Below are 16,679 nucleotides of genomic sequence, written 5' to 3'. Positions count from 1 at the left end.
CCCTTGCACAACATAATTGCTGCCAATTTGTTTGATAGGCCACTTGGACTCATTAGACAGTCGCCCTATCTGCTTCCTGAGTCACACATTCATCTGAAGTTACATGATGAGGTCAAAGACACAACTTTACTTTTGCACCGTTAATTAGGAAACAGATCTACTGATGTTTTTAAACGCTGAAAAATCTCCCGTCTTTAGCTGGACTGCACGGGCAGAAACTTAAATCAAGGTTCAATTAAAGCCTTCATATATTTATTTCTTTATTTATAGGAGATAATGCACACACAGAACACACTGTGGGCATCGCACACACTCTCGCACACACTGAGACACACATACACGCAAATCTCACACAGAGATTAGAGGATTGCCATGATGACGGGAATAAATTAACATCATAAAACACATTTTCAGAACAGCACGGATCACATTCAACATAGCACACGTCACACACACATCACAGCAGTCCTTATATGAATATCTCGTAAAATGTCCTCATGCACCGCCTGCGTCTCTGACGACCGGCTTTTGATATTCGCCACATCATTATATTGTCTACTAATACTTTAGTTTCTATCCCTGTTTTCTTTTTTTGGAGGCTGCAGTGCCATCTAATAGAGAAATAATGCACCCAGAGAGATTGTGTGTGTGTGAGTGTGTGTGTGTGTGTGAAGTCACTGCAGAAGCCGGACAGAGTTGACGTGGAGATGGTAGAGGAAGTCTGCGTAGGACGCTCCTCCGTTGGGACTCTTGTCCTCCACCAGGTGGCGCTGCAGGGTCTCCTCGCAGGTGTCGCCCTGCTTCACCACCCACAGCTGAGACAGAAAAACAGACACTTATCAGAGGCTACAAGTCGTGGCATCATCAGTCGACACCCACTCTGAGCCATTCTTTGTTGTATTCAGCATCATTTGACACCAAGTGGAAGATGGAACATGCAAAAGAAAAATAATTTCAATGTCCAACGTGGAATGTATGCTAGGATGATGAGGTCCTCAGCTACAGCAGGACGCTCAGCAGCTCACCTTGCGGGCGCAGGGCGCCACGGAGTTCAGCGTGTTGATGAGCGATCGAACGCTGATGGAAAGAGGGTTTTCAAGAACTGGCAGCTTGGTCTGAAGAAACACATAAAAACACGAAACATCAGATTTAACGCTGCAGTACGAGGGCTGGGCGAGTCTGAAATTCCCCTTCTGACAATACTGCTTTCATAAAAACAATGATACATGTAAATGGTCAAAAAAAAAGCAGAAGAGAGAGATGTACATAGATATAAATATCTACGAACTACAGACGCACATGTTGCAATCCCCTTAAGTGGCTACAATATATGGACAGTAAGCACTATTTTAAACAAGGGTCTGATGAGATCCGCTGCTGCTGAGGTTATTTTTATTTGATAACATGTTTAGCTCCTCTCACGCAGTCTCCCCACCGTTGACTGTCACATTTATATTTTCTTAGATTTGAATAAGCTCCATTGATTGAGGGCCGCTTGCTCTCCATGGCCGTTGTTTTGTTGCGGCTGCTCTTTGTGGATGGAGTCTGTAGCAGACTTGGTTCATGTTGTCTGGCTCTCTTTTCTCGTTTGGTTTAAAACCAAAGAATCGCCAAATAAGCACATTTGCATTCTTTTTGTCAACAAGAGCTGACATCTTTCCTACATGGGTAACATTATTACATACAACATCAGACATATACTAACATGATGTTACTTAGTTTTTGATACCGTGCTGCAAAATTTAAGTTTTAGCCTTAAATTGCCTTATTTCACAGTAGCCTTTATAAACAACTGCAGTGGATATTATGATGTTTTCTGCAATGAAACTGCAACGAACAAAGCAGTGCGCTGCATGCAGCCCCAAAATGAAATGTAACGTTTTTATCGGTTTTAGTGGTCAAATTTGCAGTGGTAAGTTCAAATCAAATTAGTTCTTTTATCATCACTTTCAAAACCACTTCCAACTTCTTGCTTTCCTCTTCTCAAAAACTTTCTCTGAACTTTAGCTTTTCACTTTATAAAATACTGTTTACAGCTAACACATAACAGTTTTATGTGCTTTTTTTATTCTTGCCATGAGCAGTTTCTGACGTGAAAAGGTATGTTTTTCATTACTGAAACCTTTACAGCAAAGCCCATGCAGTCAGTTACAAGACATTATTCTGAATTTTTCAATTTCTGTTTTTCAAAAAAATCACACCATAATAACAGTAAAATAACACTTAAATGGGACAATTTACCTACTGGAGATGCAGCATTTTTGCATTAGCTTTTGTATTTTTATACATATATCTCTCTAATCCCTTACCTCTCCAGAGGGCAGGGAGGAGAAGCAGCTGGTGTTGAAGAGCTCAACCAGGGTGCATGCTGGGACTTGAGTTCCCACCCAGAGCAGCAGCGTGAGGGGTGCATGGACCAAATACAGACCTCTGGGCTCCAGGCTGGCAGCACAGCAGCGCTGCGCCTCCTCTGGGTTTGGAGAGCTGGAGCTGTCGACTGACAGCGGCTGCAGGCGACAAATGAGGGAAAACCAACTGATGTGTGTCAAAAGGCATAAATAGACATCATGCTACGATTGCTATGTCAAGTGAAAACAATGTTCATCTACTGAGTATGTTTATATCGGTTCAAAATTTGGTCAGAGACATAGAGGTCACAGATCAACATTAATGCAATGCTGGAGAAACTGTGTTTTGTAGGTTATCTACCTCTTGAGTAAATGCCCACCCCTTCTCCTCTATTTTTGTACCACCAGTTTTGAAAGTATTTACAACTTTAGACCACTTTCCCACCAAAATTAGCGCATGCATGCAGGTTTTTTCAAACAGGAGTAAATATTACCAGTGAACACATTGCTCCAGCACATGAGTGTGCTGCCTTTCTGTCGGCCGGAGTGTGTGTGGGTTTTGCTGGTGTGTCCGTTCAGTGTCATGGATAGGCAGGAGAACAAGTAAACAATAGACAGCAGTAGGAACAGAGGTGACTGAAAACTTTTCAGTGGTTCTTCACTTTGTATATCTCTTACTGATTCAGTCTCTCTTTCAAACTCAGTGCAGAATAATTTGAAATAATGTTTTAGTGCTGCTTAGGAGGAGATGAACAGTAATTAGTTACGGCACTTCATTGCATCTCACCGGTTAAGGAGATGAAATCAGCGCTTCAACCTGGGTGTTGTTTTTCCACCAATGCCAATTATTATGCCAATCATTGCATTTAATAGCCTTTTTTTGTGCAGTGGGAATGAGGCTTTAGACAGCCCTGTTTTATGAAAAGACTTTCTTTCCAGCAGTGAATATTTGTTTCAGCTCTGTAGTGCACATTTGCAGCCTGGTACATCTGATTACTACAAACACTATCATATTGATGATACTGACCAGAGGCAGCAGCAGAGGGTAGAAGTGAGTGCAGGTGCTGCAGGTGTCCATGCTGAGCACCTGGCAGCGCTGCTGCAGCCGCTGGTGGACGGAGCTCCTCAGGCCCGGCAGCAGCACCTCGCTCTTCCTCAGACTGTTGATGTAAACAGGAAGTGCTCGCAGGTACTGAGGGAGGACCAGCTACAGGACAAACATACGGTACATATGGTCAGAAAATGTTAAATTAATTCACGTTGCAGTTTGTTGCAGTTGCAGGTTTTGCAGCGTGAGTGTAAAGATACAGAGGGATATAACATGAGAATGATGATCTACTTTGTACAATAAAACAGAATAGAGGTTTAGACCTGCAAAGAAAGACTAAAATTAGTTGGTGAGATTTTTTTGACAATAATGAAATTAAAATGACATTTAAACTTTTTAGAAAGCAGTGCATCTTTACATTTCAAGAGTATGAAAGAAAACTTTATACTTCTGAGAGAATTTAAAACTATGATGTTTATTATATAGCCATTAAAGTATATTATATACAGTATATACCTGTCCAGCAGACACTGAAGCAGAGCAGCAGTGTTTGCGGTAGGATGCCAGAGCTTCTGTTACCTCCGTCTGCAGTTCCTCCCTCAGCTCCTGTAGAGGGCGCTCCAGCACTGCACAGTAAACTGGACAAACACCAAAGGCAAATTAAGGTTGTCTTATGTGACATCTTCAATTGAAAGCATTTTTTTCACTTATTTGAAAAATATTGTACAGAAAAGAAGGTGTGCTCTACTGGCTTTTTATGTTTCAGCATTTTACAAAGTACATGCATCGTATTCAACATGATATTTACAATTCAGATTAAGAGTGGAATTTACAGCACTTTTAAAACACAAAACAGAAATTGGCTTTAGATTCTGAAAAGTCATCTAATATTTATGAAAAAATACTGTTGTCTTTTAAGTATGGAGATAAGAACAATTTCTCAGCTATGTCATTAGCTTTTCAAATGACAAAAAATGGAACGACAATTTAATTTTGTCCAAATATTCAGTATGACATAAAACATGAAATGCCTTTGATCCAGTGGAAATGTTAGATTATTTACCTGAAATTTAAAAAAAAAAAAAAACTTTCTAGAGTAAAACACATGGAAGACAATGAATATATTATATTATCATACAAATATTTTTTAAGGTTTATGAACTATAGAGGGACAACAAATTATTCAACAAAAACATAGATGCTACCAATTATTTTGAGATTAACAATGCAATGTCAGAAATAAATATTCATAAATCCTACTTGCCCTGTCTGAGCATTTTCAAGACTTTTGAAAGATGAATTTAAGTCATTTTAATATAAAAAAGGCCTTATTTTTAGATTAATGACGGGAACCCTGATCTATGGTACAAGATCCTTACTTTTTTTGCAGTAGAAGGTGAGCAGTGTTTGAGCCTGGTACTGTCGGAAAGCGTCCTGTAGGTGACGAGAGCATCGCAGGGTCAGAGTGTGAACCCTGGTCCTCCTGTCTCCTGTCTGGGTGCTGTAAGACAACACCGCCTGACAAACAGGGGGGAGAGCGAGGAGGATTATGGTTAAAAATTCAATTAAATCTAAACTAAAAGGAAGACTTGGATGACATCAAAACAACAAAAGTGTGAGGTCAGTAAATTCAACCCCTTTCTGATGATAATGAACACAAACCCACCTGTATGGCGACACCTCTTGTCTCGTCCAGAGCTCTGGTGTGTGCGAGCTCCACAGCCAGCGTTGTCCTCCAATCAAGAGTTGCCATGGTGACCTGGCTGGGGCTTGGTCCAGGGATATAAAGTCCATAACAGCCAGACACACGCAGATCTGTTGAGGACAGGTACAAAGGCTGGAACCACACAGGTATTTCTAAATGAAACTGCCTGTGTAATCACACACTCACAAAATAACCTCTCACCTTTGCTGACAAAAATCCTGAGCTCAGCCTTGTAGCCTGTGTCTGTCTCTACAATCCTCTTCAGATCAGTGCTGAAACGCTCTCTGTCCAATTCTCCCTGTAGTGAAAATTAAAGAAGTATTTCACTGTTGGAATGACAGTCCTTTCATAAAACTAGGCTGTCTATGCAGTAGAAAGATGTAAATACTTTTGAAAATGTGCTGTATGAGCAGAGAAAGCAGAGAAAAAGGACAATGGCATTCACTTCTTCTCAAGAGGTAGAAAAGAATGCACTGCGCCACATCGGATCAATAAACACGCCCGCTGGTGGGTAACTTAATGCAAACCTGTCAGTTTGACACAACAGCTGGCTGGTAACAAACAAGCTTGTATTACAGTACAACTGTAAGCTTAAACATGTTTCTGAAAACATTTGAGGTGAGAAATATGCAACGCAATGACAGAGAGTTTTTATTTAATTAGTGGCACTTACTTTTACCCTCTGATCTTATTTTTTTCAGCCTCCATTTTCACTGTGCAGGAAAGAATATGACTCCCACTTTCTGAACTCTTGCTATTACAGCTAAACAGGGCCCTAAAATACATTTTTGAAAATATTTTAGATGAGAAATAGGCAGTGTAGTACCATTATTTTTGCCATATTTTGTAACAAATATGAATGCAAGATTACCTAACAGAAAATTATTTACAACAATTTGGTTACTAGTAAATTCTAGTCACTTATGCAGCTAGTTAACAATATGTCTATTTTGAACACAAAAGGTAGGAGGAAGTGAATACTTATCAAATACCACATATATAAAAAATTAAAAATTAAAATTAAAACATAAATATAACCAATTTCTATTCCGATATTAACAATATACACCTTCACCATCACAAGCTGTCAATGTAATATTTTTAATTAAAGATATACTATGATGGATTTGACTTCAAAATAATACACATAGAGAAAAAAATCCCTCTCTTTCATCACTTGTGACCCATTAGAAGTGTGTGGCTGTCTGTTGACTTTATATGAAGGTAGGGACCAGGTGCCAGACGGGTGCTGAAAAACGCATATACAGCGAGGCAAAACGCCAAGTGGAGTGAATCTGGGTTTTGCTTTCACTTTCACCTCTGCTGGCAATACTGTTTACAAACAACAACCAACAATTCCTGACTAGTATACCTTTAAAACAACAACAGCATTTTTATAATGTGCTAACTGGCTGCTGACTGTAACTTTAAATATAGCAGACAAAAAAGTAGCAGTCTTCTCATCTAAATTTTCCAGAATTGTCAAACTATTCTTTCAACAAAAGATCTCAGCTAATCAACTATTAAACTTTAGATTTCTTATTTATGTAGTTATTTTTATGCCATTTCCAGTGCTACAATGGGAGGAGCTGTTGACATACCTGCAGATGGCTGTAGGTGTAAAGAGCTCCGCCTGTTAGATATGGTATGTGCCCCGGCCAAGCCCCGCCTACGTCCTGCTGGGAGAGGACAAACAGGTGAACGCCACAGCCCTGACTGACGCACTCCTTGGCCAATGAGACGGCTAGCTCAGATGGCTGAAAGATGGACTAGGGGGAAAAAAACAAAGGAAAAGGGAATTAATGCAACCATACAGCCATTAAACTATACAATAGTGCTGTTTCTGAGTGTGCATGTGCATGTGTGTGTGTGTGTGTGTGTGTGTTTCGTACCTTTGGTTTGTTGGAGCCAAAGAACCCTGAGGACGAGTTTGTGTGTCCCATCTCTAACAGAGGGGCAGTATGGAAGATCAGCAGCTTGCCAGGACAACTCAAGGCCTGAAAAATAAACACAACAGACTTTTTTAATCACATCACGGAAAATGATCAAGATCGTTGAAAGAGGATGCTGTTAAAGTGGTAAAGTCACATCCCAACACTTATCACTGACTATGTTTCAAGCACAAAATATTCGTTTTTGCCCTTATTCTAAAAAGACAAAACTCCCACTAAGCTGTTTACATAGACAATGAAAATGATTATTCCACTAACACTCCCGTTTACATGCGTCTGTGCATGTTCTGATTAACTTGTTAAACTTGTTCAATTGTGCAGTCTCCCTCTTACTTTCCTTCAAACATCCTCTTAAAAGGGTCAGCAGAGATATTTCCACATATCAAAAAACTTGCTAATATCTGTCTTTCATTAAAAACCTGTTGATCTCTGTCTCACAACATGTTTAAAAGTAAATGTGTTTCTACTTCTGACCAGGAATGTTGGCTTTTCTTTTGGGCATGCATTTCTACACGAGCCCTGCAAACTGTTGGCTAGTTGGTTAGTGTGCAACATCTCCATGACAATGCACAGAATTGACTGGAAACAGATTGTGTGTCTCAAACTGTGGAAAAAACCTCAACCTCTTATCCTAAATGCACTGCATAAATGTCCATAGAAACGCTCCTAAAACCAGAGTAATATCGGCAAATGCCACGTCTTCATCAGAAAACGCTACATTCAGAAAAGGACTGAATATGGAATATGCAGACAGAATATGCTATTTATATAACCCATATAATACACAGAAGTCATATTTGGAATAATAATAATAGTGTGCATGTAAATGTAGTCACTGACAGTTTGCAATATAATCAAGACATTTAAGGGATAAATGAGAAACTTACAGGAGAAACTTACATTAAACTTTAAAGAAAACCCAGTAGTGATTAGCAGTGATTACTGACCTGCAGTATGGCTAGCCCTGCTTTAACAGGCAGCTCCATGGGAATTCCATTAGAGTCATCACGCTCCGGACTGAACTGAGGAATAAGCTGCAACACACTAGACGCACAGACAGAAATAATGATCACTTTGTGCCAAGGAATACTAAAGGGATAATATTTTTTTAGTTAAGGAGCAAAAATGTCCCTTTTATTCACAATGGCGCATTTGTTACTTTCTAGGGACAGACAAAACCTTCTGGAAGGGATCATATTAAATACCAAATTTCTCTTAGAGGTACGGAGCTATGAAATAGATAATGCCTATTTTTAACAGCTCACACAATTTTGGGGCATCAAATTGTATGAGATGTCATCAGCCACTAAACCGCTGTGCGTTGTTGCTAATCGGTTTTTTTTTAGGCTGCTTGGTGGATGCTCTTCATATTGAAAACTAAAAGCAAAAAATTTGATTTTTAGACATTCGGAGACACCGGCGGAGACACTGGATGAGACACCGGCGGAGACACCGGATGAGAATGAGAGCGGAGCTGACATTCAGAGACAAATTATTTATTTATTTATTTTTAGCTAAACCAGCGGCGCTCTAGTCGACCTCCTACATCACCTATGCCAAGGCCCGGCCCTGGACAGTTTATTTCCTCCTTGTTCACTGATGATCTAAATAAGAAGCTAAATGTTTCTCCTGTCTAGGTGGGGAAAGAGTTAAAAAAAGGAAAACGAAACAGTAGGGGAAACCCTGCTGCTGACTATGATGACATGTTTTTGACATGCAGCATAATGCAGTGTACGTAGTACTGGCGGAGCGAAACCATGGGCAAAACAGGCGAAATTAAACCAATTTATGCTAATTTTTATCTGTTCTATTTATCTGCCAAAAATGTTATTATCAGAATTATCGGTATGACATCATAAGTCCCATTATCGGGCTGATAATTATCGTGCATCCCTAGTATGAAGCTATGAGCAGAATGTGTATGAGACAGCACTTTTATTATTTTAGTCAAGCAGACTCTGCAAAATAGATCTGAAAAAAAAACAGTCTGTCAACACGTCTGTTACCTGTCGATACTGTCTATACAGTCTTTCAGTGGCACCAGAAGCCCCTCCCTCACAGGAAGCTGCAGGTCCTCTGTCTCCGTGATGACCAGCATGTGTGGACGGGTCAGGGCGGGGCTGAGGTCGTACAGATGGATCCTACTGTCATAGGTCATCAAACCAACGCGGATGTCTGACAAGGCATCCCCATCCTCACTAAACAAATGAGACAAAACTTTAAAGACAGCTGTCTGGAAACCAGATCATGGACCATTGTTCCCATTTTCACAGTATCTCCAAACCTGCTGAGGAATACTACTGAGCAGACTGTGAAAAAGTGTGTGAGCATGTTTTTACCCCATCAGAGAGGTGAGAAGAGTGAGTATTTGTTGTGTTGCAAACTCCAGGTGTCCTCCTCTCAGTGCTGGAGTCGACACATCGATGGCTAGAAGCAGCGCAGCAGGTTCACCCTGAAAAAAAGCACAACAGTTTATATGGACATCTTTCCCCATAAAATGCCTATCAAATATAGCCGTACTGGCCCAAAGTATTCATGTGTACTCACAGCATTACAGTATTATGAAGTTTGTCCTACACAAACAGTATCCAGATTGCGTTTTCCTCCCAAACACTGATGCACAGTAGATATGTTTAAAGAAGCACACATTCAAGAGCAGGTAAAAACTAACATGCAAATAAAACTAACAATTGTAGCAGCTGAAACTAACCTTCTGAGAACTGAGTATCTCGTATGACCCCATACTGAGTTCAGGCCTCTTTTCTTTATCCACCCGAACCCCCTCGGCCCCTCTGATGGGCTGGTAGTGTTGCCACGGCACTGAGAAACAAAAGAGGAGAGAAAAACTGTTGCTGATCAGCATGATGATTCTACACGAGTATTTATTTAAAAAATACAAGACTCAAAAGTCATCCTGTTGGAGGGGCTCTTTGGGGGGGATATACTGGGATAAACAGTCAAGAAAATTCCAAGGCACTCTCTTGAAGTGACCATGCTGTAGAAATAAAGGCGTTTTAACATTTCAAGAGAGTGCCTTGGAATAATCTGCTCAAATGTTTATCACCGAGACCAACTTTTATACTTTTTACATGGACTGTATTGCTGTTCTTTTTATTTTATTCAATTTTTAGTTTTTATGTTCTTAGGGTTATTCTTTTATATATTTCATGGTGAAACTGGAGGCAAATTTTCACATTTGTGGACAATAAAGTTTTCGTAATTCGCAAAGGAAGCAACATACTTAGGGAACTACATTCACAGTAGCTGCAGCAGTTTATCAAACTAAAATTTTGTTTTTTCAATCACTGACAGCATGGATTTGAAATTATACTTTTATGCATGTGCCGGAACACAGTCATCTTACACTGAAATTCATCTTGGGTTTGAGCATATCTGTATATAATAAGAGTAAAATCTGACCTTCACTGAGTTTCCCACAGAAGGGGCAGTAAAACCTCTGACCACAATCCTGCCAGCTCATGGAAGGACACATGGAGGCTCCGCAACAACCACAACTCATAACACACTCTGGCTCGTTGCACACTGGCAGGGGCTTCTAGAGGCAAAAAACACACACATTTACATTAAATACACTTTAATACTGCCACAAAAAAAACTTCCCGTAAAACAACACATGGTTTAATTGTAGCGTTATTATTTGGATTTGCTTCCATGCCAACACCTCCCTAGAGATTTTGTGTTTCTCTATTTGTAAGTGCGTGTTTAGTTATAGCTGTTACTTTTCCAGCATTAATTTAATATATAATAACACGAGTGACCCCAATTAGTGGACAATTCAATGACTCAATCAAAAGGAGCCTGACTTGACTGGCAATCTGGCACTCATATTGTTGTAGTTGCATAAAAATGTCGTTTTAAAAGAAAGGATCATTCCATTTAGGATATACTGGGGTGCTGAATGTATGATTTTACATGGAATTGCTCTGTTTCTCTAAATTTATCATGATCTATGACATGACACTTGCATAGCTCTAAATATATTTTGAAATTATCAGTGTTTCTCTGTCAAAGTGACATTTTCTGTGAGTCTATCAATCTCATCCACTTCCTTTTCAGTACTGTGGAGAGCACACACTTCCTCAAAACACAACATAGAGTGCTGGATGGAACATGTCCTGTTAGAAAATAATTACTTATGCCAATTTAAGAAAAAAAAGAGTTTCAACTAATGTCAAAAATGAGAATATGGATCAATGAGCAAGAAAAGCTAAAACAGAGAAACAACCATAATTTGAGTGAACATTAGACAAGAATCGATAAATCGGATTCAAAATGTAAATCTTTAGTCGGGTACAGATTAGAGATTAAGCAGAGAAGCTAAAAACTGACCTCTTCAGCATTTTGTTTCGCTAGAGGGGTGACCAAAGCTCCTAGCGGCAGACGGCTGAGAAGGGCAGTCTGACCTTCGCAGGGCACACAGTACGAGGCGGCGCGGATGGCGGAAGGACTTGCATTACCTTGAAATCAATAGAGACAAGGTCAAAAAGGACGTAAGGGTTAATTAAAGTGTGCTGAAGCTCAATGTGGTGACAGGAAGGGCTGGAGGGAAAAAGTACCGACACAGAAACACATTAAAACATTAGATTTGTAATTCCGAACTGAACTCAAACTGTTTTAACTCTTATGACCCAGTGAAAACGTTTTCAGAAAGTCCATAACTTTGCTTCTATTTTATTAAATGTTTCAATCCGCACTGACTCTGTGAGACACAAATCTCACTGACACCACAATGTTTTTATACACTTAAAAATCTATTTTTCAGTGTTTAGTGGGAGGTAATCTGCATACAAATATCCTGATGTATTTGTGTTTCGAACTCAGTCACCATATCCACATTGACTAAGGCCGTCCGCTTTAATCAAGTCTGTCTTTGGGCTTGTCTGTTTTACTACAGGCACCTTAGCCTCTTACTTGTTATGGTGGGCCAGGATATAAAATCAGTGAATCAACACATACAAACACTGTTGATTTCTTTCAATGGAGCCAAGTAAAACTACTTTGGTTTTTACTTTTAACCTTTTTTAACCAGTAATAATCCCAATGAAATTCAAAATCTTCAAACAAAAACACTGATCTAACACTAAGATACTCTAACATAACAATTTTAGTTCAGACAGGAGTTTTTACAAACCTTCAGTCGGCCCAAAACATTTTTGCCGATAACTTTAAAGCTGGCATCATTTAGCACGCATGAATCAAGACGTGGCAAAAAGCTGCAAATGTTTTCATACACTTGATGACTATACGTGGATGAATAAAATTTCAATCGTACCCTTTGTTGTGAGTATTGTTGATGCAGTTTTAAGTACGCTATCTGTACTCATAGAGCATGATAAAGTACATTTTAATGGAGCATATCTCTGTGACAAAGATACAGACAGTGTTGTGTGCGTTTACCCCTGTCCTCTACGATACAGGAAGTGGTTGCCAGAGGAGGAAGACGGGAAAAAGGCTCTGAGACGAAAACTTTGCCTTCCCACTCTGCCCTGTCCTCTGAAATCACCTTCACCTGAGACAGACACAGAGATTCAGCACTGTTACGATGCCAGTCAGTACAATAATAGAGGCAGGATCTATTATAAAATATTTATATTCAGACATTAATAAAAGCCTATGTATAAAATGTGTAAAATTACTAATAAGCACAAAATATGTTACCAAAGACTGTGTCAAAGAAACACAGTTTTGTAGTAGTTCCAGTTGAAAACAATAATAGATAAAGTTAGGAATCACTAGTACAAGTCCTGGACCTTTTCTTAAACATGTTTTCTTAAACATGAACTGTAAAAGGAAACAAATATCAGCTCTGTATGACACCAATCAAATGATGCAATGCTTCCTGATGCTGCCAGTGTGTGTCACCCTTTAGGGTGAAAACCTGAAAGAAGCTGGAAACAGTATTTTCAGAACAGCTGCAGATGTCAATCAAGAAAAGATGTGAAGAATAAAAAGAATAAAACTTACAACACTGGGCAGGAGCTCTGGGTCCAAACCATAACGAGACTCAGAGTTAGGAGACTGCAAAGATATAAAAAAAAAAAAAAACAACTTTTATTTTCAAGACCAGTGGTTTGCAACCTTTTTCTTAAAGGAACCCCTTTTCTATCATAACCAGCAACCCTGACTAAGTGACGTTTGGCGTAACAACAGTACCAACAACTAATAAACTTTACAATCTACTCAAATAATGAATGCATAATTGCTGGAAATTTGTCAAAAATGAGCAATTCAAATGAGTATTGAGCAAATTAAATCCTTTGAATACTGCATCTCAGGTACATTTTCCTGATCATTTTGGAGCTTTTTATAGTATTATCTGCACTGTGTAATTTTTTCCTTAATTTTAACAATCTTACAATCTTAATATGCTTATTTATTGACACATTCAGTGTTTTCTTCCCCCTGGTGCTGGGTTATTGTTTTGTAAGCTCTTTGACAGAGAGTGAAGGCTCCGTGTTTTCAGGTCATCATCGTGCCTTTATCTTGTGAGTTTTTAGCAGAAGTTTATATCTTAAATAATAATCTAAACTTTGAAAAATAATGATTTAATTTAGTTTTCTTCACAAAAAAATGAATTTTCATTTTTGCAATTTTTTTACAACCCTTAAAATTCAGAGGGCCTCTTGATCCCCCCACAGAGGACTTTAGTTTTTCTACTTTATAGCATTTTATAGCAAACTAACATTGTCATGTTTTAGGCTGCTGGTTGTGACACATGTGATGACATCAACTTGAAACCTGGGAAACTATGATGGGTATTTCCCTTAATTGTCAGATATTTATGGGCAAAATGATACATTGACATAGCAAGAAAATAATCAGCAGATTTATCAGTTAATGACAGGATTATCTATGTCAGCAATAATTTCTACATCAAAGAGCTGTCATGCTGTATTTTCCCCACCTGTGGCGTGATGTTCTTGTCCTGTGCAGCTGCACTGGGAACAAATGCATTTATAGCTCCTGAGGAGAAAACAGAAGAGTTACACCACAGAGGTGAAATCCAGACTAGGGTATTATATTCTGAACTAACTGACTGTTTTCTTCCTATAGTGCCCCGGTCTTTGGCTATTATTTAGTTTCTGTGATGTACTGACTGATTTTGCTCGTGCTGAAATGACTTTGTGAGTTGAATGATCAGCTCCTGAGGGAGGTTCTGCAACATGCCATGTACATATTACATATAAACTTTACCTTTTGAGTGTGCTGCAGGAGTCCACTGAGGCTGCTGTTGGATAGGAGAGGTTGGTGAGGCATGATTGTGTGTGTATCCAACAGAAGACTCCACATTTGTCCTCGCAAATGAAGGCTGAGGAGTACAAGGCTGACTCTGGTTAACAAATTGCCCAAATGTTGGTGACTGGGGTCCATTCAGTGAACCGTGGTGTGCATATGGGTGCTGGAAAGGGGGAGATATTGCTTGGTAAGGGCTGTGAGGAGGGTAAACTGGCATTTGCTGGAGCTTGCATGGCTGCGTCCCTTCGTTCACAAGAGGGAGAGAACATGGAGGTATATTTCTTCCTTGGCTTGCAGCTGGATCCATAGATGAAATATGAGGATCGGGAGCGACCCGCTGCACACTCTGATCAGCATTATTAGCATACAGTGTGCTGTGATGAGTGTTGCTTCTGCATGAAAAGGTGGAGAGGTCGCTGTGGCAGCCCTGGTTGGACGCCTGCAGTTGGTTGTAATAGGGTCTCTGTTCAGAAGGGGAGCCGAGGCTAAGATGCTGAAAGCTGGGCAGAGGGTTGCAGGGGGGTCCTTGAGGATAAGCTGGGAACCAGCCGTTCTGGCCCGCCCATGGCTGATAGGGTGTCTGGCTCTGATTGGCTGTGGGGACGTCCATCATCCTCCATAACCATCACTGATAGGTGTGCTTCTCCTTGAAGGCGGGATCTAGGGAAGCAAAACAAATGAGTCCTGATGCACAGCTGAGACAGGCTAAATAGTGTTACAGCACAAATCAGATACATGTTGCCCTTTATGCAGTTCATGACTTCTCTAAGTCTTCTGGTCTGTGCTTCAGTATTAGCTTATTATTTTTTATTTTATTATCATTATTATTGTTATTATTTTATTGATTATGAGCTAGCTGTTAAGCACTGTGATGAGCGTATAAATTGCTTCTATATTTTCTTATGTTCTATTCTATTTCAATTCAGTATTTTTGTTCTCTCCTTTATGTTAATTGTTTTGCAGCAAAACACATACCTTGTATATGAAAATGTACTTGGCAATAAAACAAGATTTTGATTCTAATCTGTATTTCTAAAGACCAAAAATGAAGATGTTTTCTGAACTTTACAACAATAATTCAAAAAACTCAAAAGAAACTGAATCAGGTGTATACTTCTTGTGCTCTTTTTATAGACTATGAACAGTTTAGTGGGAGGTGTATGCCAAATTAAAAGAGACATTCTGACTTTCCCCATTACCAAAGAAAATAAGACAACACATTTTTTAAATAATTAATTTGGTAATGTTTTAACAAAGTTCTTGATAGATAAATGTAAGTTTAGCAATAAACATTGTCGGTTTTCTAAAGAATACTACTCATTGATTAGACTAACAAAAAGGCTATCAAAACACTTGACATTTGAATGTCTTATAATATTTTTTATTTATTGTAATATCCCACTGGATTTTTGCTGTTGTTTTATTTGTTAAATTGTACACCGGATTTTTTTTTACACTCCGTTGTGTAAATAAATGAGGAAAAATTGTGTTACAGACAACGGTTGCTGCAGATTGCAACCAATATCAAGCAAAATTTAGCTTTTTTGGTGTGAGATTAATGTGATTTATTTAACAAAAGTCTGTTACAGTTAACTTAGCTCTATCAAACCACCAACAGGCTACTAACAACGCGATGTAAACGCAAGATTATAAAAGCAAATTGTTACGTTTAGCTTGAATTGGTTAACGTTGGTCTGTAGTTAGCTAAAATATTAGCCCATAACACAGAGATGCTCTCGTCAGCGGTGAAGTCTCGACATGGACAGGGTGAAATAAAAAGCGCCACATAAAGGAAACAATCTTATTTTAAGTATTATGTTAAAATATTAGATACCTTTAGACATCGACGGAAACGGGGGGCTTTGCTTGCAGCACTTGTCCGTTGACGTTACCGTTAACGTCTTCATTTCCACCTCCGCGACGGAAGCGAAACACTTCTGAGAGGTGACAAATGTATTATTTCGCCACTTTCTTCATTATATTGAAATTAAAATCCACGACAAACGACGGTTACATGTTTGGCGTCGACTCCAGCAGCATAAATACACGCACCTGAGCCTTAGCTGCGATGTTAGCATCAAGCTAGCAAAATCACGACGACGCATATCCGCGTTTCCTTTCAAAGTAAAAGCATGAGATACGGAAGATGCAAAATATTTTGAATATAAAAATACAAAATAAAACTACCATAGCAGTAAATACATTGCACTGGAAGTTTCTTCAGTGAATTATAGATCAGCTGTCTATATGCATTGTTGCACTTAATCAAATAATATTAAAGCACAATTTTGAAGTATTGTACTATACTTAAGAGTACCATGTTATGCTTATTTTTTGGGTCAGTTTGGGTTTTTAGCCGAACATGTAAA

At 39.1% G+C, this 16,679-nt stretch overlaps 1 protein-coding gene across 1 annotated transcript; it reads right to left on the bottom strand.

The window, feature by feature from the left end:
- Positions 1-247: 247 nt before the first annotated feature.
- Positions 248-16,630, bottom strand: LOC121945018 (protein transport protein Sec24C). Its single transcript, XM_042489015.2, has 21 exons — positions 16,145-16,630; positions 14,269-14,970; positions 13,979-14,037; positions 13,039-13,092; positions 12,472-12,583; positions 11,404-11,531; positions 10,474-10,609; positions 9,764-9,873; positions 9,393-9,505; positions 9,060-9,251; positions 8,001-8,097; positions 6,994-7,098; positions 6,703-6,870; positions 5,303-5,399; positions 5,063-5,211; positions 4,776-4,914; positions 3,913-4,034; positions 3,376-3,555; positions 2,310-2,507; positions 1,026-1,115; positions 248-815 (listed from the first exon to the last, which is right to left on the bottom strand). Exons 2-21 carry the CDS (start codon positions 14,921-14,923, stop codon positions 675-677), a joined length of 3,045 nt encoding a protein of 1,014 aa, XP_042344949.2. The 5' UTR covers positions 14,924-14,970; positions 16,145-16,630; the 3' UTR covers positions 248-674.
- Between the last annotated feature and the right edge of the window lie 49 nt (positions 16,631-16,679).

Source organism: Plectropomus leopardus, chromosome 4 (assembly GCF_026936395.1).
Source record: "Plectropomus leopardus strain MGB_pleo_1.0 chromosome 4, ASM2693639v1, whole genome shotgun sequence".
Classification (NCBI taxonomy): Eukaryota; Metazoa; Chordata; class Actinopteri; order Perciformes; family Serranidae; genus Plectropomus; species Plectropomus leopardus.
This window is presented reverse-complemented; position numbering and strand designations above follow the sequence as displayed.

Coding starts and splice junctions, on each gene's coding strand:
- LOC121945018 (XM_042489015.2), bottom strand. CDS start 14,923: ATGATGGACGTCCCCACAGCCAATCAGAGCCAGACACCCTATCAGCCA. Junction 2,508..3,375: donor ACCCTCTGCTGCTGCCTCTG/GTCAGTATCATC, acceptor TGTCGCCTGCAG/CCGCTGTCAGTCGACAGCTC. Junction 1,116..2,309: donor CCTCCCTGCCCTCTGGAGAG/GTAAGGGATTAG, acceptor GTGTTTCTTCAG/ACCAAGCTGCCAGTTCTTGA.